We start from the raw sequence: 27,054 nt of genomic DNA, 5'->3' as shown, positions 1-27,054 counted from the left end.
CTCGACTTGCCTATCTGGGAAATGGGATTTTCATAAGATTGGAAAATTATTTGGAGGTTTTTTTGTCTGTTGTTCAGAAGGATCACTCATAAGTAAGCATGCACCTAAAACCTGGAATTGGGCAGCTCAGCTTGTAAGGACCAAAAGCAGACGACCTAGAGAGGGGCTCTGAGGTCTGATAAGGAACCACAGCTGCCCCCATTGGTGGTGCATGTGCGCTTTCAGCAACTTTTTTTCTTTTTTATTGTATGGTATATACATGGAGTAAGTAGTGCACAGAACATGAACAGCTAAAAGAATAACTATGAAGTGGATACCCTAGTCACCACCCCCAAGTCAAGCTAGACTATTAATATTGCCAGTGCCCCAGACCTTGCCCCCAGTGCTCTTCCCTTATGAGAAATCCCTCCCTCCCACTAAAGGTCACCACCATTTGACTCTATAATAATTGCTTCCTTCTTTTTTTTTTTTCCTTTGCATCTATATACACCCCTAAACAGTGGAGTGATATTTAACTAAATGGAATCATACTGAATGTATTCTTGTGGTTCTTCGTTTGTTTAATGTCATGAGATGCACTCATAGTATCGCACATTGCTACAATAAAGAACCGAATTGAGGTGCCAAGGTGCTTTTTTTCGCTGTTGTGTAGTATTCCATTGTTCATAAAGTAACCGTTCTACTTCTGTACACCTAGTAAGTAATTATTTCTTCCCAACTGATATTTTTAGCAAATAGATTGATCCCACACTCCCATCCCCACACTGGCTGCGGCTACTACAGGTACATGGGTGAGGAGCAGAAACCAGGGGTGGTGTCACCGTCCATGCTCGGGGAACCGTGTTCTTCCTGGCAGCCAGGATTAATGCCAACATCCTGTGTTTCTTGCAGCTTACAGGGATAGCAGTCCTTGCCATTGGACTATGGCTTCGATTTGACTCTCAGACCAAGAGCATCTTTGAGCAAGAGAATACTCATTCCAGCTTCTACACAGGTGAGCACGGGGAGACTTGGTGCTTCCTCCAACTGTGGAGATGCCCTGTCGGCCCAGGGACTTGGCCTTGGGGAAAGACATTTGCTCCCGCCACACTGACAATCCTCCTGGCCCTTTCAAGCCTTGCTTTTGTGTAGTTGCTCCGGTAAATTTGCATTTGATTGGTGTGGTTTCTTCTTTCATGCCGACAAAGTCTGGCGCTTTGACTGTCCTCTGCTCTGAAGTTGGCTTGCCAAAGTTGCTGCCACTCATGAGAGTGTAGGAAGCTCTGTTTTGGTCCCTGGGCCTCTCCTCATTGCATGGCTTCTCAGGCCTAATCATCTCCGGAATGAAAAAGAAATAAAAACAAACAAACCAAAAAAAACCACTTGTCCTGGGGAATCCACAGTGCCAGGAAAAGGAGAGGTGATGCCTCCCCACAGCTCAGATAGAGACTCTGAGACCTATAAGACCTGCCTCCTTGATAATAACAGTCAAAACGCGAGGCTAGAATGGGTGCCAGCCCTCTGGGCCCCCGGTGCTGATGGAGAGGCCAAGTGCTTCTGCTTTCGGAAGAAGGTTTCCAATTTAAGCAAGAATTGATGGCGCGGGTTTCTTCGTATAAACAGGCTCCTTGGCGTCTTTTCTCACATCATTCTGCTCCTCTCCCCGCTGTCTCCCCATGGAAGCGCCTCTAAAATGAGTGGGAGCCTTGACGCCTGTCAGATGCCATCGCCCCGTTTCTGGGACAACACTCAGAACCTGTGGCTCTCCTTTCTGCCTGGTTTGGGGATAGAAGCATTTCATTTGCGAGAAACAAAGGCAGCCCCCTATTTTTAGGTTGGTGCTGTCATGTCATCGGGCCCAAAGTGTATGTTTGGTCACTTCCTTCCCGCCCACCAAAGAAGTTATTTAAAAAAAAAAAAAAAAAACAACCATGAAGAAGACAGTCTGAAGAGACTTATCACCCAGACCTTCAGGAGGAACGTGGTGGGCAGCTGCCGGCGTGCAGACCCCTGCCCGCCTCCCAGAGGCCCGCTTGGTTACACGCAGCCAGGCTCTGGGGACAGTTTCCCAGCTTTTATTACTTTTTGTTGTCATTAATTGGTGTTTTTCAGGGTGTGGCTTCCTATTGTGAGAAAAAAAAATAGTGAGGGGAAGAAAAGCACAATGCATTTTTTTTTTTTAAACACACTCGGAGTTTTTAGGGAGCAGGTTTCCATAGTGCCCCGACTTGTTTTAGCAACAGCCTGCTTTGTGTGAGTCTGTGGTGGCCTGGAATGCTGCCCTGTGGAGCTGGCGGAGCTGGGGCAGGGGGGCGGCCATGAGCACCCCTCTGTCTGGTCATGTCATGTCACACCGGGAAGCTGGGCACCCTCTGCAGGGAGAGCAGATTTGCTGGAGGACTGGAGGAAGCCAGGGCATTCATCTTAGGTGGGGAGTCCCCCAACATCTCCCGCTGTTCTCTGCAGGGTGCCTGGCTGCCTCGCTCTCCCAGTAACCCCCTCTGTGTGTCACTCACTATCTCACACGTGATGTTATAAATGTCATCCTGGTAACTCTTTAAGGTACTTCGAATAAGTCCCATCTCGTTGATGAAGAAACTGAGGCCTAGAGAGTTAGATAACCTATCTAAGCGCATATGGGGAGGAGTTTAACCCAGTCCAGTGAACGTTGCTTCTTGTATTACCGGTGCTAGACTGTAGGTAGGACTCCCCGTGCAGGAAGAGAAAACCTTTATACTGACTGGACATTCCCCAGGGGCAGGGCAGGGCAGGGGTTCTTTTGGCCTCTGGCTGTACCCAAATTGTAGTTGGGGGTGAGAAACCTTAAGTATCAGTGGCCCCAGCCAGCAGATGACAGGTGGGGAAGTCATGCAGAGATGGCAAGAAAGTGATGGTCACACTGTTAGGGGAGTTAGGACCTGCCTCTGGGAGCCTCACAGGATTCAGGTACCTTAGGTCATTGCAGGCCCTCCCCATCCCCCACCCTCCATGGCCAGTAGTTCTACCTTAAGTGACTAGGATAGGGATTTGAAAGTGTAATCCCTGGTTGGGGGCCAGTGGCCTCTGCCCCCATGAGCTGTAACAGAGGGAATGGACCCTTTACTGCTGGCCCCCCTGCCTGGAAAAGGGCTCAGCTTTGAAAGTTGTTCAGCTTGTGGAAACCCAGGGAACAGAGGGTGATTGATGCAAGTGACACCAGAACATCAGTCAGCCAGGTGGCCACTGGGGTCTAGCTGGGCCTTGCCCTTCACTGAGCACTTTGGGAAAGTACATAATTGTCATCCAGGGGCAGAGGGCTGAGGAAGCTTCATACATTGTGCCCCCTTCCTACTGGACTGTGACGCTAGCCTTGATATTGACCCATCGCCCGACTTTCAGTAGAGTGCCAGCTCTACCCAAGCCGTTATTCCCAACATCAGGGAGTGACCATCCCTTGCACAGGGGCACCAACCATCCACCGGGCAACCCATAGGCCAGCCTGACCGTGCAGCTGACCCATCAGGATATCTGAAGGACCCAGGGTGTCTTTTCTGCAGCAGGACCACAGCTTTCAAAGTAGAGAAGGAATGCGTAACCGGACAGAGAAGCAAGTGAAAAAGAAACTTTCCAACATTCAAAACAGTCCATAGTGAATCCAGAACAGCTGACAGGCAGCCTTATATGGGCCTTCTCTGCAGTTCAGGCCCTGGGAGATTCAACCTGTCAGCAGTATTCGTAATCCCAGGCTGCAAACATGTTGGGGAACTTCGTTTACTTGGTCTCAGGCCAGCAGCCCTCCTTAACTCCTTAACTCCTTGATGTCCTCCCAGAATACAGCCTCTGAAGGAGGGTATCAGGAGGGCAAGGGGGTTCCAACCAGAGGCTGTGGGCATCCACACTCACAAGGACTGTCCCGCTTCTATGATGCAGTCCCTGACTATTGCCTGCAGTTAGCTGGCTCCCCTGTTTTCAGCCTGGGGCCCGGGGCAGCTTGTTTTGCTGCTCTGTGACTCGTCTTTCTGCCCTGAAACTGGCAGAGTATACATACCCACACTTCTCCAAGCTAGAGAACTCCGTGCCTGACAAATGGGGTTCACAGTGGTGCTCATTAATGAGAACAGCCGTCAGTGGGACAGAGAGGGACCAAAAGAGCCGTTGGGAGCAGAATTAGGGCTCGTGGGAACCGTGAGTATGCTAATTGGAGATAATAAACTGTTCTAAGCAAGTAGAGGCCAGAAGCTCTGCTGGATTTTGTTCTCCGACCAAGCAGGTGTGGTGAGTGCTCTTTGCAAGATGGGGTTGAGGTGTTGACAGGAGTCTGATGTGTCCTCTCCCCAGCCAAAGCTGAGAGCACTGATAAACAGGTAAAAAAGAATGGCCCATTTCTGGTGTAAAGGACACTGGCATTTGCCACAGCTACACTAAGGGCTTTTTAAAAAACTAGCTATAATGTCAGCCAGCCTGAAGAAAGCAGAGTCAACAGCCCTTAAGCAAATTAATACAGTAATCCTAGAGAAGGCTCAGTGACAAATAACTTTTTCCATGAGTCAGACAGAAAGCCCACACTCGGCCTGTTTTACAAAGGGAACGCTTTGTCATCTGTCATGGTGGCCTTTGCTAACGAGCTCAGAGTGGAGGCTAGGAGGAGCTCTGCAAGGGAGGTCCTTGATGGTCCTTTTAAGCAGCAGCCCATGCCCTGCAGTGATCCCATGGCTTCCAGGGGACTGCTTGTAGATGAGCCATCCTATCGCTGCTGCTGAAATCCTCATAAACAGCTGCCAGGGGACTGGACAGGGTGAAGTCAAGACACCCCAGATCTGCAGCTGCTTGAGCAAGATTTAAAACCAACAACGCCCTTTGTCCTAAAGTCTTTGTCTGCTAAGCCTGAGAGTGAATGTTTCATATTAACTGAGGCCCGTTAGGAGGATTCTCTGCCTCTGCATGGGACATGCTTTTTCCTGTCACAGCTCCCTAATGCTGTTCACCCAACTCCCCAACTTCTGCCAGGGTCTTATGGCTTACCAACTGGGGACATGGACTTAGAGAAAACATGCCTATCTGTTCATTCCCACTAAACAGATTTCAGGTACCTGTGAATGCTTCTGATCTCTTAATACTCACTATTTGTTCAGCCCATGCTATGGAGCTCAGAGGAGTGATTCATACTTCATTGTCTTGTCCCAGTGAGATGGGGCCATGTCACTGCTTCGGTGCACTGGTGTCCCCATGTCTGAGCTCTCCTCCTGCAGTGGTCATGTATGGGGCTTCACTGCCTCTTTGAGTCCAGTCTGTGGCCCCACAGTGTTTGACTGCCCAGGAGGATGGGACTTGACTCGAGGACAAACTGCATTTGTCCCCTTGCCCAATCTGGGCCAGGCATGCCTGGGAACAATACCCATATTCATATAACACAGGGGTTTGCCAGTAAACCCACGTGACTTGACATCACGACAGATGTGGGGGGAAAGGGGAAGAGAGACAAATGCTCCTTTGTGTGTGTTCTGCTCGGAGCTGCCCGTGAGCTTCAGCTGCAGGCAGACTGCATGGTTTGTTGCCGGCAAAGCCTCAGCCCCACTCTAGGAGTATAGATGTGGGCCAGTGAAGTCACTGACACCTGCCAAGGATCCTCGCTGCAGTATCCTGTTGTGTATTGTGTGGCAACATCATAGATTCTCTCCCTTTCAGCCCCTACTTCAAGGAGGCTGCCCTGGTCCCCGTGAGCAGAGAGCAGTCAGCAAGTATGTAAATATACGTCACTGGGATTATTAATAATTGTCACCCATCCTTTGTGGTTTTAAGATTAACAGTAGCTCACATCTGTTGTGCACATTTTGGTTACGTATTGATCCTCACAAGTGTCCCTTGGTGGACATTATTACCATCCCTGTTTTGCAGATAGGAAAATGTTGTACAGAGAGGCTAGGTGGCTTCCCGAGGGTCACAGTGCTGGCTCTCGGCAGCTCCGCCCAGGGCGGATAGAACAGGCCTGAAAGACAGGCAGACTCCGGACCTCTCTGCTGGTTTTCCATCCAGCCTGCGTGTTGGGGCAGCCAGGTCGAGGAATGGTCCCTGCAGAACAGCTGTGGCTTCTCCAGAGTATAACTGCAAGATGGGCCACCAGGGCATTCCAGGGGGTTGGGGGGTGACTAGGACGAGTATGCACCACTGTGTCCCCATCCCAGGAATGTGCATTGTGTTGGGCACGGTCAGAAACTGTAGAAGTCACTGCCCTTCTCACTGCCCTCTCTCTATGGGTCACTAAAATTGAGGGCTTAGAAAAAATGTCACTCACCACCACCACCCCTCCCTTAACAAGAGAATTGATACTTTTCAATGCTAATGGAGAATAACCAAATTGCAACTATAAGATCTCTTTAGTGTGCTTTAGGGATGGACCTTTCTAAATTTTCTAGTAAATAGCCTCTCATTTTACTAATAAGGAAATTGAGGTCAAGAGAGGGGAAGTGTTTTAACCAAGATCACACAAAACTTAGTAGCAGAATTAGGATCACATCAAGAGTCTCCTAACACCAGGCCTATCTTCTTTGCACTAAAGAGACTTTTGCCAACATGTGCCTTTGGGTGTTACTGACTGCACATGCTGCCACCCACAGCAGGGCAGGGACATCCATCTGGTCTCGATAGTAGGCAGAGCTGGCTACCTGATTGTGCACAGCCCCTTGCTGCCAAAAGCTTGCTCTTCTATCGGGCAGGGGCCAGCAGGCGGCTCATCAGAGCCCCAGGAATTTACCCCAAGCTTGGAGGGTCTGTTTTAAGTAGTATCAGTGGATTCTTCTAGCTGGAAACAGCTAGCAGACTGGACCAGTTTGTGTCCTGAGTAGAATCTGGGGGTTCCCAAGGATATACTTTGTCCCAGTTACGGAGTAATAGGCACCTTCCAGGAAGGCTGAAGGTAAGGTAGGAGCGAGGACTTGGCAAGGGGTTCTAGAAGAGAGCCTGGCGGAAGGAGACTTGAAAGCAAAGGCAGAGGGGGCTGGTTTATTTTGTTGTTTTGTTTTGTTTTGCAACAGAGACAGAGAAAGGGACAGACAGGAAGGGAGAGAGATGAGAAGCATCAAGTCTTTGTTGCAGCACCTCAGTTGTTCATTGACTGCTTTCTCATATGTGCCTTGACCAGGAGACTACAGCAGAGGGAGTGACACCTTGTTCAAGCCAGCGACCTTGGGGTTGTGTCTAGGATCCCACACTTAAGCCAGCGACCCTGCACTCAAGCTGGCTACCTCGAGGTTTCGAACCTGGGTCCTCTGCTTCCTATGCCAATGCTCTATCCACTGTACCACCAACTGGTCAGGTTTATGGGGCCTCTTTTTTAAGAAGGCACTTCTTCCATGAGATGGGGACAACAGCGATGTGGGACTGCAATCATATAGAGGGGGGAAAGACTCAGGAAACAGCTAGGCCTCTGCACTAATGTCCCATGCCTATCTCTCCCCTCAGGAGTGTATATCCTGATTGGAGCTGGTGCCCTCATGATGCTGGTGGGTTTCCTCGGCTGCTGTGGGGCTGTGCAAGAGTCCCAGTGCATGCTGGGACTGGTGAGTACCCCTTCTGTGCTCCCACACCCACTCCATGGCCCCTGACTCCACAACCCCATACAACAGATGGGGTGAGATGGGGTTAACAGGGTGTCCTAAGGGCATGCGCTGTCCTCTACAGCCAAGGGTCCCTCCACTCTGGGTAGCCCAGCCTCCTAGCCAGGCGTCCATCTTGTTCTCCTCCCTGTGGTGATGCCTTTATCCTCTTCCTCTTTGGATTCTATCTGATTACTTCCCTAAGGTCAATTCATGCCAGGACTTCGTTTTTCCTTTTTTCAAGGACCACTTTTGCTCCCCCCACCCCCAAATCCACTGGCACATTTCCCTTCTCTTGTTTCAAAAATTTGTTACAATCTTCCTCAAACTCCAGAGTGTATTCACTTAATTTCCTCAAATCTCTGGGCTTTTGCGAGTGAGCCGTGGCATTTTATGGCCGACTCCTGAGTAACTCCTTAGGAATCCCAACCTGGGGGCGGCTGTGCCTACTTCTTTCCCTGCAACAGCTTTCGCTCCGCACCTTGGCTGCGTGCTTGCAGTTCTGTGAACGTCTTCGTTTGTGTCCCCCCGATGCCCAGCCCCACGTGGTTGTCCTTCTTCCCCGTTCTCCAGAATACCCTTTGCTTTTTCTGGTTGGCTAGGACCGCTCCTCACCCCACCCCCTTTTGCCTTCTAGTTCTTTGTCTTCCTCTTGGTGATATTCGCCCTTGAAATAGCTGCGGCCATCTGGGGATATTCGCACAAAGATGAGGTAAGTAGTTTTCCATAAGATGTTTTGGGAACTCTAGGGATACAGGCTTGGGAGTTTGCTGATGAGGGTGGAGGGGGGGTCCTGGCCATCCTGGTCAGCTTTCATCCTGCCTCTGATTTTACCACATTCCCACACACTGCTCAGAATGTGCACTTCCCCAGGGCCGGGAATGTGAGTGTTTACACTACCCTGAGTGGGTACTGTGCCAACCTCTGCTTCCAGTTCCCTGAAGAGTGCTGGCACATAGTAGATGCTCAGGAAGTAGTGTGTGTGTGTGTCCGTCTGTGTGTGTCCGCGTGTATCCTTCCCCAACTCCTTTGGAAAGGCAGTTTAAGAAGACGTGGCTTTCTGGGCCGGACGCCCTTGCTCCTTCAGTTAGTCCATAAATATGACCCAGCTGCTGTCTGGAAATGCGTGAACCGTTCCCCTCACTTTATAGTCCTTTGCCACCTAGTGTGGCAGAAAGACATGCATTTGATGTGTCATATAAGTCACTTATATCCAAGAGTCCCATGGGATATGAAAGGGTGGGGTGAGGTGGGGAAGGGGAATCTCTAGCTTCGTGGAGAAGAGGACACTGACCTAAACTTTGAGAGGCAAGATCTCAGGAGGAAAGTTGGTGGGAGACCGTAACTACCTGGCAAAGAAAGGGTCTGAGTGCAGCTGAGTTTGGGACCCGTGGAGAGACCAAAGAGTTATAGGCCAGGATGGGCTACATCAGAACAATGTTTTAGGAGTGGCTGTGTTAACCTACTTAACAGGAGGAAGGAAAGAGACACACTAAATACAGGAACCCTGTTTTATTTTTTGTTTTAGGGTTTTTTTGGGGGGAGGATTGTTTGGGGTTTTTTTGTTGTTTATTTTTTAATTTAATTATTCAGATATAGAAGCTGCAGTCATGGAACTAGGAAGGGATAATTATAAAAGATACTGAAAGAGAAATGTTGGATGTTGGTTGGTTTATTGCTGTTTGGGGGTGGAGAGACCAAGAGACAAGCATCCATTAAATTGGGATGCACCCAGTTACAGGAGGATGATAATATACCCTTTATTTTCTAATAGCTAATACTTATTCCAAATTCACTCTGTGCCAGACACTGTGCTAAGGGCTTAACATGCAATGTCACATTGAAATTTTCACAATAATCTCTCAGAGAGGGATTAATATAATCTCCAGCCTAAATATGCAGAACGGGATGTACATAGAGAGGGGCTTGACTAATTTGCCAAAAGTCACACAGTCTCTTGAGTGAGAGGAATAAAGATGGAAGCCTGAGGAACTAGCCAGATCAGGAGTAGAAATTTTTTTTATTAATATTTATTTATTTATTTATTTGTATTTTTCTGAAGCTGGAAACGGGGAGAGACAGTCAGACTCCCGCATGCGCCCAACCGGGATCCACCCTGCACGCCCACCAGGGGCAACGCTCTGCCCACCAGGGGGCGATGCTCTGGCCCTCTGGGGCGTTGCTCTGTCACGACCAGAGCCACTCCAGCGCCTGGGGCAGAGGCCAAGGAGCCATCCCCAGCGCCCGGGCCATCACTGCTCCAATGGAGCCTTGGCTGTGGGAGGGGAAGAGAGAGACAGAGAGGAAGGAGGGGGGGTGGAGAAGCAAATGGGCGCCTCTCCTATGTGCCCTGGCCAGGAATCAAACCCGGGTCCCCCACACGCCAGGCCGACACTCTACCGCTGAGCCAACCGGCCAGGGCCTATTAATATTTAGATTGAAGAGATTCCACTGTGTTCATCGACAGAAAGGAAGGAGCCAAGCGGGGCTGAAAGGACCAACCATAGGTGCAGGAGAAGGGAAGAGGCTGGGGCAGGCCACAAGAGAGTGGGGGCAAGGAGCGAGGAGGGGCCATCCGCTTGGTTAAGTTTTCCAAGCACAGGAATTGCTTGGCTGAGTGCGAAGAAAACAGAACAGGTGATCTTCATTCATTTGTTCTGCTACTCTCTCATCTGTCTGTCCATCACAGGTGATTAAGGAGCTCCAGGAGTTTTACACAGATACCTACATGAAGCTGAAAAACAAGGAGGAGCCGCAGCGGGAAACACTGAAAGCCATCCACTACGCGGTATGTCATCCTTGCAGAGACGCCAGCCGGTCCTCAGAACACGTGCACACAGGGTACCTGCTCTACCGGATCAGTGCATCTGTATTTCAACTGTTTTTTTAATTTGTTTCTCTTACCCCCTTCCCTGCCCTTCTTTCTGCAGTTGAACTGCTGTGGTGTGGCTGGGGGAATAGAACAGTTCATCTCAGACATCTGCCCCCAAAAAGACACGCTCTCAACTCTCACAGTAAAGGTAAACTTTAAGAGAAGTCTGCCCTCTTACTCCAGGAGGACAGGCATCCAAACGCTTCACCTTTTCCACCTGTAAGACCCCAGGGTGGCTATCTCATTTTGCCCCTGCCCTGCCACCTCGGTGTCCTCAAGGACAGCAAAACAAAGGCCAGACCAGGGAAACAGCAAAGTGTTCTAGCTGCCTGCAGTGATTTGGCACCTGGAACTGCCTTTGCTGTCCCTATTCTGCCTCTCCCGGTACCCAAGAAATCAGGGACAGGTGTGCCCTAAGTCCTGGACATCTGCTTTTTTAGACTTGTCAACAATAGCTCAAGATTGTAAGCAAGAGCTAATGTCCAAACTTCAGAATTATAAGATGTAACCCAGATAAGAAATAGACCCAAAGCAGGAGATCACAAATATTTGGGACCCACCTCCTGTCTCTCTCTCGGTTCTCCATCCCATCCACCAACCAAGACACCTGCACACCCCTGTCCCCTGTTCTTTCTCTGGGACCACCCAATGCCCCGGGTATGAAATGGGTGCTGTGGGAGGAAGAAGGTGTGCCCAGAGCCGGGATTATGCGTGACTAGGATCTTGGTTTGCCCCCTAAGTCCTGCCCTGACGCCATCCAAGAGGTCTTCCAAAACAAATTCCACATCATCGGCGCAGTGGGCATCGGGATTGCCGTGGTGATGGTGAGTGTCCCAGACGTGGTGGGGGTGCGGGGGATGGTCCTCTTAGTAGTTAACGTTGATTAAGTGCATGCTTTGGCCAGGCACTGTGTAAATGCTATACATCTGTCAAGTGTTTGAATCTCACTGTAACCTATGAGGTGGGAACTCTTAGCATTCCCATTTTAGAGACGAAGGAACGGACAGAGAGGTCGAGTAAACAGATCAAAGTCTCTGAGCTTGTGAGTGAAGCACCTGGGATTCGAACTCAGTGTGTATCCACAATTCATTCTCTTAACCATTAAGGTTCAGGGGTAAATGTAAGGTGACGCCAGGGCCGCTGGTCCACAGACCATGCATCGATGTAGGACCATACAAAGATCCTGATCACCCCAAGCCTGTTATTTTGGGATAATGTTGAGAACGTGTTTTTATCATGCATCTGCTCTTCTTTTTCCCCAAGAAAGTAGCTCAATAAAAGCTACATGGATGTGAATTGTTTCACCTACCCCAGTAGTCTCTGAAAGGCATCCAAGGTGGACAGCCAGAAGTAAGCACAAAAGCATCAAGTAACCTACTCTGTAGTAATCAGCTCCCAGAAACCATCAAGGGTCCCTGTGGTCTCCTCTGCCCCTTACAGACACTACCCCAAAAGAGAATTGCTTCCTTTCTTAGTGGTTATATTTGTACCTCTCATCTGTATCTAAGAAGAGCTTGGACTAGCTTTTAGTAAAAGAGATAAGCTTTTAAAATAGAATATAAAACACACAGATACACAAAGGTGGAAGCAAAAGGTCCTGTTTGTGTGGATTATTGGAATATCTGAATTTGAGCATTCAAGTTTGTCTCTCCCGGGGAAGTGGCCTGTGTGGTTTGCATTACCAAGAGGCTGTAGACTTCCAGAATCCCACCTGTCAGTGATCCTTCCCATTATGTAGCCTACAACTCCCCTGCCTTGACATTTAACTCTTCTGGTCCTTTGTCTTGGCTTGAATGACTCATGTCTTTCCCTTTGCAAAGCACCCTCCTGTTCCTTCCTGTCTTCCAGATATTTGGCATGATCTTCAGCATGATCCTGTGCTGTGCAATCCGCAGGAACCGGGAGATGGTCTAGAGTCAGCTTGCACTCCTGAGCGGGAAAGTTTACCCCTGAAGATTGTTGGTCATTTTCCTGGGGTTTTGTTTTTATGTTGTTGTTGTTTTCTTTTTTTGCCACTAACTTTTAGTATTCGTTCTGCATTTCTAAACAAAACAAAAAAAAGTTACTGTGTTTATCTTTTTAATGCTTTATTCACTATTGATAGTTGAGAGACTGGGGGATTTGGTTTGCTCTGGTTTATAATTTTTGGTTGTTTTGTTTTTGCTTATTATGTTAAGCAGAAATCCTGCAATGAAAGGTACTATATTTGCTAGACTCTGGACAAAAGATATTGTACATAAAGAGAAGTTTTTTTGTCTTTAAATAGATTTTAAATATGTCTATCCAATTTAATCAGATTGTAACTTATGTTGAAGACAATTTGATACATAATAAAAGATTATGACAATATTCCTGGACTGGTTTTGGGGGGGGTTGCTTCCTTATTTTTTTAGAGCTATGTATTTCTCAGATGTTTTTCAACTGCTATTTGCTTGAACTGCATTTACATGAGAAGTGGGTTGGAAGGTGGTCTTCCTACTTTACTAATAAAGAAACCAAGGTGTGGAGAGAGGAAGGGATTCTGACCCAAGGTCACACAAGTTGTCGATCTACAGTCCACACTGGAACCCAACCCAGGGCTCCTGCAGCGGTCGGTGTGTTGTATCTTGGGGCTACAACAGTAAATGTGAGCTCCCTGATGGCAAGGACGTTGTTTTAGTCACTGCTGTGCCCCTAGCACTTAGAACCGAGTGCCTGGTGCATAGTAGCTGCTCCTTATTTGTTAATCAGTATTTTTTGGTTGATAAATGAGTTGTATCCATCAGGGTGTAATCCTAGAAGCATAATATTAAATATTATGCAGAGAGAGAAAGAGAATGTGTTACAAGGATTTGACCTTGTACAGTCATTGTAAGATGCACAACCTCTATAACAGGGGTCTCCAAACTTTTTACACAGGGGGCCAGTTCACTGTCCCTCAGACCGTTGGAGGGCCGGACTATAAAAAAAAAACTATGAACAAATCCCTATGCATACTGCACATATCTTATTTTAAAGTAAAAAAAAAAAAGGAACAAATACAATATTTAAAATAAAGAACAAGTAAATTTAAATCAACAAACTGACCGGTATTTCAATAGGAACTATGGACCTGCTTTTGCTAATGAGATGGTCAATGTGCTCCTCTCACTGACCACCAGTGAAAGAGGTGCCCCTTCCGGAAGTGCAGCGGGGGCCAGATAAATGGCCTCAGGGGGCCGCATGTGGCCCGCGGGCTGTAGTTTGGGGACCCCTGCTCTATAAGATGACTGTCTTCCCCTCTGAAGCTGGAGCTTGAAGCTCACAGGACTGAAGGGAAGGGCAGATGGATGTGAATTTCGGGAGGGCAAGAACAAGCTGAAACTGCCAACATAAGCCCTGGAAACAGATTAATCTCCACCCATGCTGGTGGTGTAGGTCCTGCAGGGACCGGAACCTATGTAGTACAGCTAAATCAATTATTGGCGGGGAGTTGGGAGAAGCTGAAGTGAGCCAGCAAAAAAGCAACAATGTGTGTAAACTACAAAATGACTGCTGCTTCATTTCCCTCCAGACCTCTCACAAGGGTCTCCTGGATCTCCTGCTGCTCCACTCTAACCAAAAACATTCAGGACAAGGCATGCTGGGAAGTCTAGTTCAGCTTCACCAGGTGACCACGTTCCAAGCCACCAGTATGGGAGACATGGCCCTGCTCAGAATGTCTACAGTCTAGTGGGCAATTCAAAGTTAGGCAGGCAATTATGACAGTGAGATAAACTGTCAGAAGAGAGGATAAGTACAGAGGCATTCGAAGCCTGTTTTTATTTTACACCCCTTGATTCAGTTTGGGTTCTTTTATAATGTTTAAAAAAAATCAGACCACCAATATTCCTAGCAGCATTACTCATGATAGCCAAAAGGTGGCAACAACCCATATCTATCTGTCAACAGATAATGTGGTCTGTCCATACAATCAAATATTGCATACTAAAAAGAAATGACACATTCTACATGGTGAAGCTTAAAGACATGCTAAGTAAAATAAGCCAGAAACAAGAAAAAGAATACTATATGGATTCCAATTAGATGAGGTACCTAAAATAAGTAAATTCATAAAGAGCGAAAGTAGATTAAAGATAACCAGGGACTGGGGGAAGAGAGAATGGGGAGTTACTATTTTAATGAGCACAGTTTCCGTTTAGGGTGGTGAAAATGTTCTGGAACTTGAGAGTGGTGGTTGCACTGTGAATGTACGCAGTGCCACTGAACTGCACACTTAAAAATGGTTAAAATGGTAATTTTATGTTACATTTATCACAATTTTTAAATTAGTAGGCTTAGCATCCTGAGCCACAGCAAATAAGGCCCCAGGTCCCTATTTTGAGCATCTGAGGGCTAACTACTATTTGTGAAAATAAAAGGTCAACAATTCATTTTATGTACGGCATCACGTCCCCCTCTTAATTCTAATATCCACTGTTTGCTAGCTCCCTCTAGGAGAAGCAGTTCCCATATACACACTTCCACTCTACTACTTTGCTGAAGGTGGGTGGAGCCAGTACAGCAGATTGCTACTATTTCAAGGAGGACTACCTCCATATTACACCCTGTTTTTCAGTTTGCCGGAATTAACAGAACAATGGACTAACTTAAGCAAGAGCAAACAATTTATTAAGAACACAGGTGGTGTCTCATGGAACCCAAGAATAGAAACACAAGTGAGCTATAGGAAGATCCTGGGACCATGGACCAGGAACTGCAGCTCTCCACTTCTGTGTGCTCTTTGCTTTCCAAAGAGACCAAAGGTCTCTGCTACTCAGCCCACATGGGGTGAGAAAGGGGCTGGCCCTCATCTCCCAAGTTTACACAGGGACAACCTACATTAGCCCCATTTGAAGCTTTAGGAGAGAAAAATCGGACCCAGTTTCAGTCAGATATCTCCCTGCCTCGTAGCCGGTGAGGAGGGGCACAGGGTGCATGTAGTATAGACCTGGCCACCCTCTGACCTGGAGACGGGGCCCAAGACCAGAAGAGGAGGGATCATTGAGAGCTGGTAGACACTTGGAAATAAGCCAGCTGGTCCACCCTGCCATCAATCCAGAGAAATTAGCTTGCCCTGATTCCAAGCATACGGGTCCAGGTGGCGCTCTGGAGTTAAGGCAAAACCAAGATGATGCAGAACAATCAGGACCTAAAGGACTTTTGGAGCAAAGGCCTTTAGAAAGTTTTAGGTCCCAGCCTGACCAGGCGGTGGCACAGTGGATAGAGCATCTGACTGGGACACAGAGGACCCAGGTTTGAAATCCCAATGTAGCTGGCTTGAGCGAGGGCTCACCAGCTTCAGCACAAGGTTGCTGGCTTGAGCGCAGGGTCACTGGCTTGAGCATGAGATCATAAACAAGACCCCATGGTCGCTGACTTGAAGCCCAAGGTCGCTCGCTGGCTTGAGCAAGAGGTTACTCGCTCTGCTGGAGCCCCACCCCCACCCATCAGGGCACATTTGAGAAAGCAGTCGGTGAACAACTAAGGAGCCATAACGAAGAACTGCTGCTTGTCATCTCTCTCCTTTCTTGTCTGTCAGTCCCTATCTCTCTCCCTCTCTCTGTCTCTGACTCTGACACACACACAAAAAGTTTTAGGTCACAAAAAGGCAAAAGACTGCCTATAGCAACAACAGCTGTGGGTCCAGAAAGAACTTCCTTAAGCAAAAGAGAAACCTATAGCCTGACCGGGCAGTGGCGCAGTGGATAGAGCGTCGGACTGGGATGCAGAGGACCCAGGTTCAAGACCCGGAGATTGCCAGCTTGAGCGCGGGCTCATCTGGTTTGAGCAAAGCTCACCAGCTTGGACCCAGGGTCGCTGGCTCCAGCAAGGGGTTACTCAGTCTGCTGAAGGCCCACGGTCAAGGCACATATGAGAAAGCAATCAATGAACAACTAAGGTGTTGCAACGCGCAATGGAAAACTAATGATTGATGCTTCTCATCTCTCTCTGTCCCTGTCTGTCCCTCTCTCTGACTCACTCCCTGTCTCTGAAATAAATAAATAAATAAATAAATAAATAAATAAATAAATAAATAAGAAACCTATAGCTGGGTATTTTAGCCTCTTGGTTCAACTGATAAAGCAGCCCAAGGCAATAAATTTGAATATAAACAGCTGGATAATAAAAGGTTATTATTACTTCACCTGGTGCCCTTCAAGAACTGAAGGTACTTTACAATGCCCAGACTCCTGGCACTCTCCTCACAAGAGCCCATCTCCACATCCCATGTCTTCTACAGTGGTGTGGTACAAGTGAGCCAAGGTCCCGTGTGTCCCAGCTCTCATGCTGCTGTCACTGCCTTGGGAAGAGGGTTTGGACTAGTGCATTAAGACACTCCCGGAGTAGTGAATTTTTGTTTCAGTGAAAGGCTAGGGCACCTCATGAGCTTCATGGGCAAAATGGAGAAGTATGGGTGGACTTCTAGCACAATGAGGCAGATCCACAGGCGGCCAGACACCCTCATGAAGGGGAGGGGTCTCTGTTGATGGGCTAGGGGCCCTGCGTTGCCCTATCCTGGTTGGTGTTTTAAATGATAACTTGGGTCATTATTAAATATCATACATTTCAAAGGTCTGAAGGAAATGCAGTAATTTGGGTAACAGTTATAGTTCAAAGAGAGATCTCAGGGTCTAGAATAATAGATTATGACACTCAAATAATGTATCTTAATAGAAAGAAATGATAGGTAAATGAAATTTAAAAATCCACAGTCCCTGATCCTTACAACTTGAATAGGGTAACCAGATGTTTAGCTGGTTAGGTAATAGGGTTTTTCTCCCTCATGTATTAAATCTGGAGGCAACCACAAGGTGTTGATTTAACAACTAGGCGCTGTCAAAGATGGCATCTCTGATTCCCTTGGCTTGTCCCCCATGGTCACAAGGTAGCTGCTGCAGCTCCAGCCATCTATACATTCACAGCAAGAAGTAAGGGAGAAGGCCTGACCAGGCGGTGGCGCAGTGGATAGAGCGTCGTACTGGGATGCAGAGGACCCAGGTTCGAGTCCCCGAGGTCGCCAGCTTGAGCGCGGGCTCATCTGGTTTGAGCAAAAGCCCACCAGCTTGAACCCAAGGTCACTGGCTCCAGCAAGGGGTTACTCAGTCTGCTGAAGGCCCGCGGTCAAGGCACATATGAGAGGGCAATCAATGAACAACTAAGGTGTTGCAACGCGCAATGAAAAACTAATGATTGATGCTTCTCATCTCTCTCTGTTCCTGTCTGTTCCTGTCTATCCCTCTCTCTGACTCACTCTCTGTCTCTATAAAAAATAAACAAAATTAAAAAAAAAAAAAAGTAAGGGAGAAGGACAAATGCTCACTAAATCTATCCCTTTTAGCTAAAATGCGAAAGCTTCCTCCAACATACTGGAAACCAACTTCCATCTGTGTATCATTGGCCCAAATCTGTCACATGGGTACTCATAACTATAGGGGAGGCTCAGAACATACTTAGTTCTTCGAATCTATAGTGAAGGTAGGAAAGGGACAAGTGAGTTGTCTTTATTTCACTTTCCAGTTGGAGAACTTGAGGTTCAGAGAAGTTAAATATTTGTCCCAAGATCATACAGTTAATATACTGGATACAAACCTGAATAAAGGTTTATCTTTCTCTAGTTTCACAGAGGGTGCCTCCCAGGATCAATACCATAAGAGGAAATTCAACAGGAACAAACCAGAACATCTTTTGATTGGAAGAACTCACAAAATGTAGGCGGGAGAAACAATTTCATTTGAAAATAGACATGGAAATGTAGCTTACCACAACCTTAAGTGAGGCTGTCCTGGGCTTCATTCAGGGAGATGGGTGTCAAGATCAAGACAGACAATCGAGTCACAAATGCAAGTATGATGCTCCAATCTGGGGCCAATTCTTTTTTTTTTTTTTTTTTTTTTTCATTTTTCCGAAGCTGGAAACAGGGAGGCAGTCAGACAGACTCCCACATGCGCCCGACCAGGATCCACCCGGCATGCCCACCAGGGGAAGATGTTCTGCCCATCTGGGGTGTCACTCTGTTGCATCCAGAGCCATCCTAGCGCCTGAGGCAGAGGCCAGAGAACCATCCTCAGCGCCCGGGCCATCTTTGCTCCAATGGAGCCTCGGCTGCGGGAGGGGAAGAGAGAGACAGAGAGGAAGGAGAGGGGGAGGGGTGGAGAAGCAGATGGGCACTTCTCCTGTGTGCCCTGGCCGGGAATCAAACCTGGGACCCCTGGACGCCAGGCCGACGCTCTACCACTGAGCCAACCGGCCAGGGCCCTGGGGCCAGTTCTTAAAAAGGAAGGTGGTCAACTACAGAAACCTGAAGGAGACAAACCTTATTGGGGAGGAGCCTAAAACCATGTCCTCCAAGAGGAGAGTGAAGGGGGGGGGATCTAATCTGGGGGAGAGACGGGCAACAACACAATGATCTTTGTTTTCAAATATCTAAAGAGCTATAAGGGCTATATCAAGGGTATTCACTGTCTCAGAGGCTACAATGAGAACTGATGGGTGGGACTCACAGAGAAATAGATTTTGACTGAACACAAAGAAAACTTAAAACCAGGGATCTCCAACAGAGAAGAGGCTCTCCAGGAGTAGTGGTCACCCCAGGAGATGCTGGAGATAGGGTTGTGCCAATTCTTGCTGTGATAATGACGAAGAATTCTTATATCCTTTCCATCCCTAAGCACTTATACAGATGTAGGTAGCTAAGGAAAAATAAAGTTTTCATTATGGAGGTGGCAAGAGAGGAGGATCTCTAATAAAGGTTAACGTAAGAAACAGTTTCTATGGGCAAACCCAAAATATTTCAAAATTATGTTTTATCTATGAAATCGTTGCATTTCTCTTACTCATGCCATTCTTGAACTCTTCAGGATGAGAGGAAGAGAGCCCTTTAACTGAAACCCTTAAATCATGGGATTTGTCTGAAGGGTGTCTGGCATCTCAGCAGGCATACCACGACTTCCGAGTTTCTGTGCGCCCCAGCCTAGATTGTGCAACAGGCCGTGCAGGGACCTGATACAGTGGCTCCTCCCAGCTCTTCACGTGGCCTCTGCTCTCCATCCCCACCCCCCACCCCCCTATCGCTACGTCTTTCTGCAACTCATTCAAGCTCGCTTAGCAAAAAGGTTTTAAAAGGTTTGTCACTGTCCAGTAAGAAGGCATCCCACAGCCGCTGCGCCTGTCGGTCCCCGGCTTCACAGGCCCCCCCGCCCCCACTCCTTCCGCTGTCTCCTTTCCCATCGCAGCGTCCGCGCCGACCGGCCAGGTCGCCCAGCACGTCCACGTCTGCAGCGACCTGCCGCTTGCGGAGCCTGTGCGCACCTGCACGGCGCACGCCCCACCCCTGGGCGCGGCACGTCTGGCGCACATGGCTCTGCCATTCGCCGCTTCCATGTGGCTTTCTTCCGCGGCTGCCTGTGCGAGCAGCAGCCAGTGCACTCAGATTTGGAAGGGGTGGACCACCCACTCACCTCTAGTTTCATGTTAGAAGAAATTTGGTTGAAATCTTCAGAGTTCTATAAAATAAGAACAACAGAAAACTTTGCCCCTCTCTTCACAAATTCTGTTCAGGTCATGCATTAGAGGGGATTCAGATCAGGAGATAAACTGTACACTGTTCTTAAAAGATTCAGACCTTCCTAAAAAATCTTTTGACCACTGGGGGTGGAGTTGGTGGGGCTGAAGAAATCATGAGTTAAGAAATTTCACCCAGTAGTGATACACAGTAGTCATGTGTAGAGTATCCACGTGACTTCCGAGTACAAGCGAGTTTATCCTAAGAATTAGGTAATAGTAAGAGCCATTTGTAGTGTATTTGCTTAGTTTAGCAGGCCTTCCTGAAATTGTCCTAATGAATAATGAAGGTTGACTAGACTTGCTTGGACCCTAAGGAATTTTGTGCCTGTAAATGTTATAGTACAGTCTTTCATATTTCAAGTGTATTATGGCGCTCTCTTGCTTATTTTATTCTTTAAACTTTACAGTGTTACACAAGTATAAAGTATTGAGAAAATATTTTTCAGAAGGGTTTCATTTTCTGTTTTGTTTTATTACCAAAAGTTTAAATAAGCTGTTCTTTTTTTTTTTTTTTTTACAGAGCCAGAGAGAGAGTCAGAGATAAGGACAGACAGACAGGAACAAAGAGAAATGCGAAGCATCAATCATCAAGTTTTTCATTGCGACGCCTTAGTTGTTCATTGATTGCTTTCTCATATGTGCCTTGACCATGGGGCTTCAGCAGACCGAGTAACCCCTTGCTAGAGCCAGCAACCTTGGGTCCAAGCCGATGAGCTTTGCTCAAACCAGATGAGTCCGCGCTCAAGCTGGTGACCTCGGGGTCTTGAACCTGGGTCCTCCGCATCCCAGTCGGACGCTCTATCCACTGGGCCACCGCCTGATAAGGCCAGCCATTGTCTTTTAAATGTCCAGTGTATTAGCACTTTCCTTGATGTGCTTAGGAGAACCATACTTGAATTCCTTAGACTTTCTCCTGGAGTTAATTTAAAGGTGTCTGATTACATGGTGAACAAGTACACTGAGTGACCTTCGAGTGACAATGTCATCATAGCCGCCTGGCCCATGCAGGTTCGCATTGGATTTGGACAGTCGGTAAAGAAACAATGGAGCCAAAAACTGATGGGCCATCATCTTTAATCCTAGCTTGCACCTGGCGGGCAAGTAAAAACACACACTGGGCTCCAAAACCCACTCACATTCAGTGCTCACAAAGCTACTGACTTATCCGAATTTCCTAGAATCAAAGGTTTCTAGCTCACCAGACTTATTCACCTATGTTCCCCATCTCCTTCCTTCTCTCTGCACAAACTCTGCACAAACTGGTCTCTCACTCAACACTCCACCATCTTGGCTGCTTCTCCTGGCCTCCTCCACGTGGCCTCTCTCTGCTCTCTGCTCTCTAATGCTAATCTCAGGTACTGAGAGAGCAAGTTCCCATTCTGCCCCCATTTTATAGAGTAGAAATCAAAACCTTTAATCCAATATACAAAATAGGGAAGTCTCTAATACAAAGTCACTTATCTGAGGCATGATGGGATTGTACCACCCCACATCAAAAAGGTTGGGAAAGGCTTAATCCCAAAACCAAGCCCCAGGCTACAAGGATTCTGCCTGCCCACAGCCCGCCCCCAACACACATTAATATCACCTGGGTGAGGGCCTCCACATGGTCAGTGCCATCTTTAACAAAGTGAGCATAATATATTTTATCTGCCCAACATCATTATATTCTTATGTCTTTAGCTTGATGATTAAGATACAATTCTGTTTAAAACCAAAGGGCATTAGGTGTAGGTTTATCTATTTTGAAAACTATTTTAGTTAATATTTTAAAAGAAATATGAAGCCATAACTATATTTATTCTGGAGTGCTAGTTAATGAAACAAAGAGGTTAGAGAGATGTTGAATTATTTATTGTTTAATGGTGTTTATTAATGATGTTTATTTTCAGTGTTTTAATATGGGTAATTTTTTACTTCCTCTTAGGATGAATAATGTAAATGATTAAAGCTGGTGAATAGTTAAGACACCAAATGAATTTCAGATCTTTGACTATTTATACATTGTACAATGGATTTTATTTCTCATGAAATGTCTTAGATTTTCTACTTATAAAATAGAGGTATTGATGGGGGGGGAGCATCCTTGTTATCTTTGGTCAGGACACGGATCCCTGGCCCCAGTGCTTGTTGCTAAGGGAGCAGTACCAATGTTGAGGATACCCCATGGCCTCCCAAGCTCAGGAAATTAGACAGAAAGAACTTCCTGGGACTCCTTCCCTAGTTAGAGTTGACTGGCTTAAGGACTCTCTGGGACAGCCACTGTAGATGAGACCTGCCCCATAGTCTTTATATCCTAAGGAGGTCTGCAGTGCAATTCTTAGAGTAAATATGCCTATTGAGGTGTGTTCTCCTTAAATAAGTATGACTACACTCCAAAAGAAGTAGGATTATGCATGTAGGTCTCTGAGTAAAGGAAGTTACAGAGGGTGTGTGAACAACGGAAAGTCAGTGGAGGGTCAGCTGTAGTTCTATGGGTCCCAAGCCAGGGATCATCAGAGTCTAAGGACTTTATTCCACCAAGCTAAGTTTTCTCCACACGCTCCCTCAGTCTACCCCACCCACCCTCAGTTATAATGCTGGCTTGGAGAGGCCTGAGCAGCTAATGTAATAGTTTTCACTTAAGCTTTGGCCAACAAATCCCTGGAGAACTAATTCAATTTCTCCTATTTTTAAATTGGATTTCCCCAAACCATCTGCTTCCCCTTTGGCAATGCCAGTAGGATCAGATCTTATCCCAGTGTAGAATCTCCCCAGTTCTGAAAGGCTCCAAGGTGACAGAACTTTGGAGCCAAGCAAAGTGGCTCCAAAGCCACTTTGCTCCAGTGACCTGCTGGCCAAGCAAAACAGTGAGGGACCAGTGGGGCTGTTCTAACACACGCTGCAAGGATGGTACTGGTTTAAAATCACTTCAGAGCTTCCCAGGTGAAATCCAGCTCGAGGGGCAACTAGCAGTCACATCCCCTTGATCACCTCCCCCAGCACCCCACCCCTCATGACCAGCTCTTACAATGTCACCCCACCCCCTTCCACAATGTGTTCGAGTGGTCAGCAAGGGGCTTCAGGGCTTCACTGGCATGGACGTGGCTCATTTGGCAGTTGCCTGGCTACATAGGAGGCAGATGCCACAGCAACAATATAGGTACATGTGAGAGAAAACAGATTAAAATGATTCCCAGAATAAGTAACAATTTTCTCTACCAAGAGGCATGATTCCAACCATTGCTTTACTGAGTCTCCTAGGTTAGGAGTAGGATCATTCAGGGCATTTACTTGAGTTCTCATGTGATTTAATAAAGATTCTACATTAGCAAATTCATTAGGTATAAACAGTCAACAATTCTGTTTGAATAATAATAAAGATGCCTTCTTGTGATGCAATAATAATGTCCAAAGCCATCCAATTTTGTAGGACAATTTTTCTCATTAAAGACACTTAAGTGTCCAGTAGAGACAGGCTTGTCTATCATTTAAGGCTTGCAGGTGAGTTTTAAGGGCTCTTATATGTTCTATAGTATCTTCCAGCCCAATGGAGGGGACAAAAACAGCAGCCAGATGGCCTGACCAGGCGGTGGCACAGTGAATGGAGCGTCAGACTGGGATGTGGAGGACCCGGGTTCAAGACCCCGAGGTCCCAGCTTGAGAATGGGCTCATCGGGTTTGAGCAAGGCTCACCAGCTTGAGCCCAAGGTCGCTGGCTCGAGCAAGGGGCACTTGGTCTGCTGAAGCCCCCCAGTCAAGGCACATATGAGAAATCAATCAATGGACAACTAAGGAACCACAATGAAGAATTGATGTTTCTCATCTCTCTCCCTTCCTATCTGTCCCTCTCTCTGACTCTCTCTGTCTCTGCCACAAAAACAAACAAAAAAAAAAAAACAGCAGCCAAATGATTGTGCCAGTGGAAGACAGGGAGAACTACCTCAGGTCTTGCAGGTGAATCCAAATGTCCCTCTACACATCCTGACACCTCAAGGGCACTGTTGGGCAAATGAGTTTGTAAAATTTTATTTTCTGAGTTGCTCACTTTTATTGTTAAAAATGGCTGCCCAGATATGTGATTTGTGAAACTGCTAATTACCTTCCTGCTTGGGAAGGGGCTTTGTTATCCTAATGTGTGCTGGAGGAGGGGTTTTCACGCCAAAAAGTTTTAAGAGAAGAAGAAAGAAGAGGAAGGAGGCCATGTTTTTTATAGAGTTTGTGCAGAGTAGAAGAGAGAAGGTGTGCAGATGGGGAACAGAGGTGAGGGCTCTTGCGAGCTCTGCTGAGACTGGTGGGGGGCCTTTGCTTCTAAGAAAAACCAGAAAAGATTCTCCTGGTTGTCGAACTGGAGAACATATGAGTGGGTTTTGGTGCCCCGTGTGTTTGTTTTTACTCGCCGGCCGGTTACGAGGCTACAATAAAGGCAGTTTTTGGCTCCATTGTTTCTTTACCATCTGTCTTAATCTAATGGGAACCTGCACCCCATGGCCGCAACTACTGGGCCTACAGGCACACTCATGATCATTCACCCCTCATCTTCCCATTGACCCAGCCATATTCTGAGTTCAGCTCACCAGCTGCTGTGTGAGAGGCTCTACCTGGAGGAGCCCTGGGCTCTCTGTTAGGAGCTGTTGCTCTATGGGAGTATATTGGGTCTCTGCCTCTTCCAGAGCTGGGACCAAAATCCTAGGGGCACTCTCCCCTTTTGTTATCTCTGCCACAGTACCTGACCCATACCTTCCGGAGTCACAGACATAGCTAACTCAAATGGTTGCCCTGCTTGGGAGATGCCCAGGGCTTTAATCTGCTTCACTAGTCCTTTTGTCTTCTCAAAGGCAGCTTGATGTTCTGATCCTCTGTCCTATGCGTGCCCTTTTTTCACCAGGATGCATTAATGACAGAGTCACTGCCCCAGGTGGGAATAAAATTCCTACAAAATCCCTATAATGGTTTACACCATCTTTTGCATTCTTTTTTTTTTTTTTTTTTTTTTTTTTTACAGAGACAGAAAGAGAGTTAGAGAGAGGGATAGACAGGGTCAGACAGACAGGAACGGAGAGGTGAGAAGCATCAATCATTAGTTTTTCGTTGTGCATTGCAACACCTTAGTTGTTCATTGATTGCTTTCTCATATGTGCCTTGACTGCAGGCCTTCAGCAGACCGAGTGTTGGGCAGATAAAATATATTATGCCCACTTTGTTAAAGATGGCGCTGCCCACGAGGAGGCCGTTGCCCAGGTGATATTAATGTGTGTTGGGAGTGGGCTAAAGGCAGGCAGAATCCTTGTAGCCTGGTGCTTGGTTTTAGAATTAAGCCTTTCCCACCCTTTTTGATGTGGGGTGATGCAATCCCATCATGCCTCAGAAAATGACTTTGTATTAGAGACTTCCCTATTTTGTATATTGGATTAAAGGTTGTGAAGCTACACTATAAAATGAGGGCAGAACCAGAGTTACTCTTGGTTCCTGAGATTAGCATGAGAGAGTAGAGGAGAGCAGAGAAAGAGGCCTTGTGGCCAGGAAAAGCAGCCAAGATGGCAGAGTGTTGAGTGAGAAGCCAGTTTGTGCAGAGTTTGTGCAGAGAGAAGGAAGGAGATGGGGAACAGAGGTGAATAATTTGGCGAGCTAGAAACCTTTGATTCTAGGAAACTCGGATAAGTCAGTAGCTTTGTGAGCGCTGAATGTGAGTGGGTTTTGGAGCCCAGTATGTGTTTTTACTTGCCCGCCGGGTGCAAGATAGGATTAAAATGATGGCCCACCAGTTTTTGGCTTTGTTGTTTCTTTACCGACTGTCCGAATCCAATGCAAACCTGCATGGGCCAGGCGGCGGCTGTGATAGTGGCCTTGGCTACTGGCTTTACACCTAGTAACCACTTGCTTGAGCCAGCGACCTTGGGTCCAAGCTGGTGAGCTTTGCTTGAACCAGATGAGCCCGCACTCAAGCTGGCAACCTTGGGGTCTCGAACCTGGGTCCTCGGCATCCAAGTCTGATGCTCTAACCACTGTGCCACCACCTGGTCAGGCCATCTTTCGCATTCTTAAGGGTTGCACTTTATCAGTCACAGCTTGTGGGACAACAGCCATTTTTCCAACCAAATGACTCCTCAGAGCTTTACGGCAGTGCCTGGGCCTTGACTTTTCTATGGGTTCATCGCCCATTTTCTCCCTTGCAGATGATCCGGCAAAGTTCATGGAGTGTCCAGCGATAGAGGCAAGTCCTCACATGGTACCGTTCTGTCATCAGGGTAACAGGCTCATCTTACTGATGTGTGGAAGGAGAACAGGGACAGGGCTCAGGCTGCCGTCCCAGGACAGATTGTGGGGCTGAGCAAGTAGCCTTAGGGAAGTACTTGAAAGGTTCCTTGTTGCCTGTAAAGCCAGTGGCCAGGGCTGCCACTATCAAAGCAGCCCGGTCCATGCAGGTTCGCGTTGCATTTGGACAGTCGGTAAAGAAACAGCGGAGCCAAAAACTGATGGGCCATAGTCTTTAATTCTAGCTTGCACCCGGCGGGCAAGTAAAAATACATACTGGGCTCCAAAACCCACTCACATTCAATGCTCACAAAGCCACTGACTTATCCGAGTTTCCTAGAATCAAAGGTTTCTAGCTCACCAGCCTTATTCTCCTCAGTTCCCCATCACCTTCCTTATCCCAGATACAAACTCTGCACAAACTGGCATCTCACTCAGCACTCCGCCATCTTGGCTGCTTCTCTTGGCCACATGGCCTCTTTCTGCTCTCTGCTCTGCTCCTTCTGCTCTCTCATGCTAATCATCCCAGGAACCAAGAGCGCAAGCTCTCATTCTGCCCCCATTTTATAGTGTAGATTCCAAACCTTTAATCCAATATACAAAATAGGGAAGTCTCTAATACAAAGACACTTCTCTGAGGCATGATTGGATTGTACCACCCCACATCAAACCGGGTGGGAAAGGCTTAATTCCAAAACCAAGCACCAGGCTACAAGGATTCTACCCGCCCACAGAGACACACATTAATATCACCTGGGCACCTCCACGTGGGCAGCGTTATCTTTTACAAAGTGAGCATAATACATTTTATCTGCCCAACATTGCCCCACCCAC

The 27,054-nt window shown here is 47.3% G+C and overlaps 1 protein-coding gene across 2 annotated transcripts in view; it reads left to right on the top strand.

The window, feature by feature from the left end:
• The window catches only part of CD9 (CD9 molecule), a 36,280-nt gene extending 23,509 nt beyond the window's left edge, over positions 1–12,771 (top strand). For both annotated transcript variants that reach the window (XM_066261623.1, XM_066261613.1), the window contains exons 3-9: positions 892–994; positions 7,417–7,514; positions 8,188–8,262; positions 10,240–10,338; positions 10,481–10,570; positions 11,163–11,246; positions 12,271–12,771. In XM_066261623.1, the coding sequence (XP_066117720.1) occupies positions 892–994; positions 7,417–7,514; positions 8,188–8,262; positions 10,240–10,338; positions 10,481–10,570; positions 11,163–11,246; positions 12,271–12,336 (615 nt within the window). In that variant the 3' untranslated portion in view covers positions 12,337–12,771. The remainder of the gene's footprint in view (positions 1–891; positions 995–7,416; positions 7,515–8,187; positions 8,263–10,239; positions 10,339–10,480; positions 10,571–11,162; positions 11,247–12,270) is intronic.
• Positions 12,772–27,054: the final 14,283 nt, after the last annotated feature.

Source organism: Saccopteryx bilineata, chromosome 1, assembly GCF_036850765.1.
Source record: "Saccopteryx bilineata isolate mSacBil1 chromosome 1, mSacBil1_pri_phased_curated, whole genome shotgun sequence".
Lineage (NCBI taxonomy): Eukaryota > Metazoa > Chordata > Mammalia > Chiroptera > Emballonuridae > Saccopteryx > Saccopteryx bilineata.
Note: the sequence above shows the minus strand (reverse complement) of the source record. Positions and strands in the feature narration are given on the sequence as shown.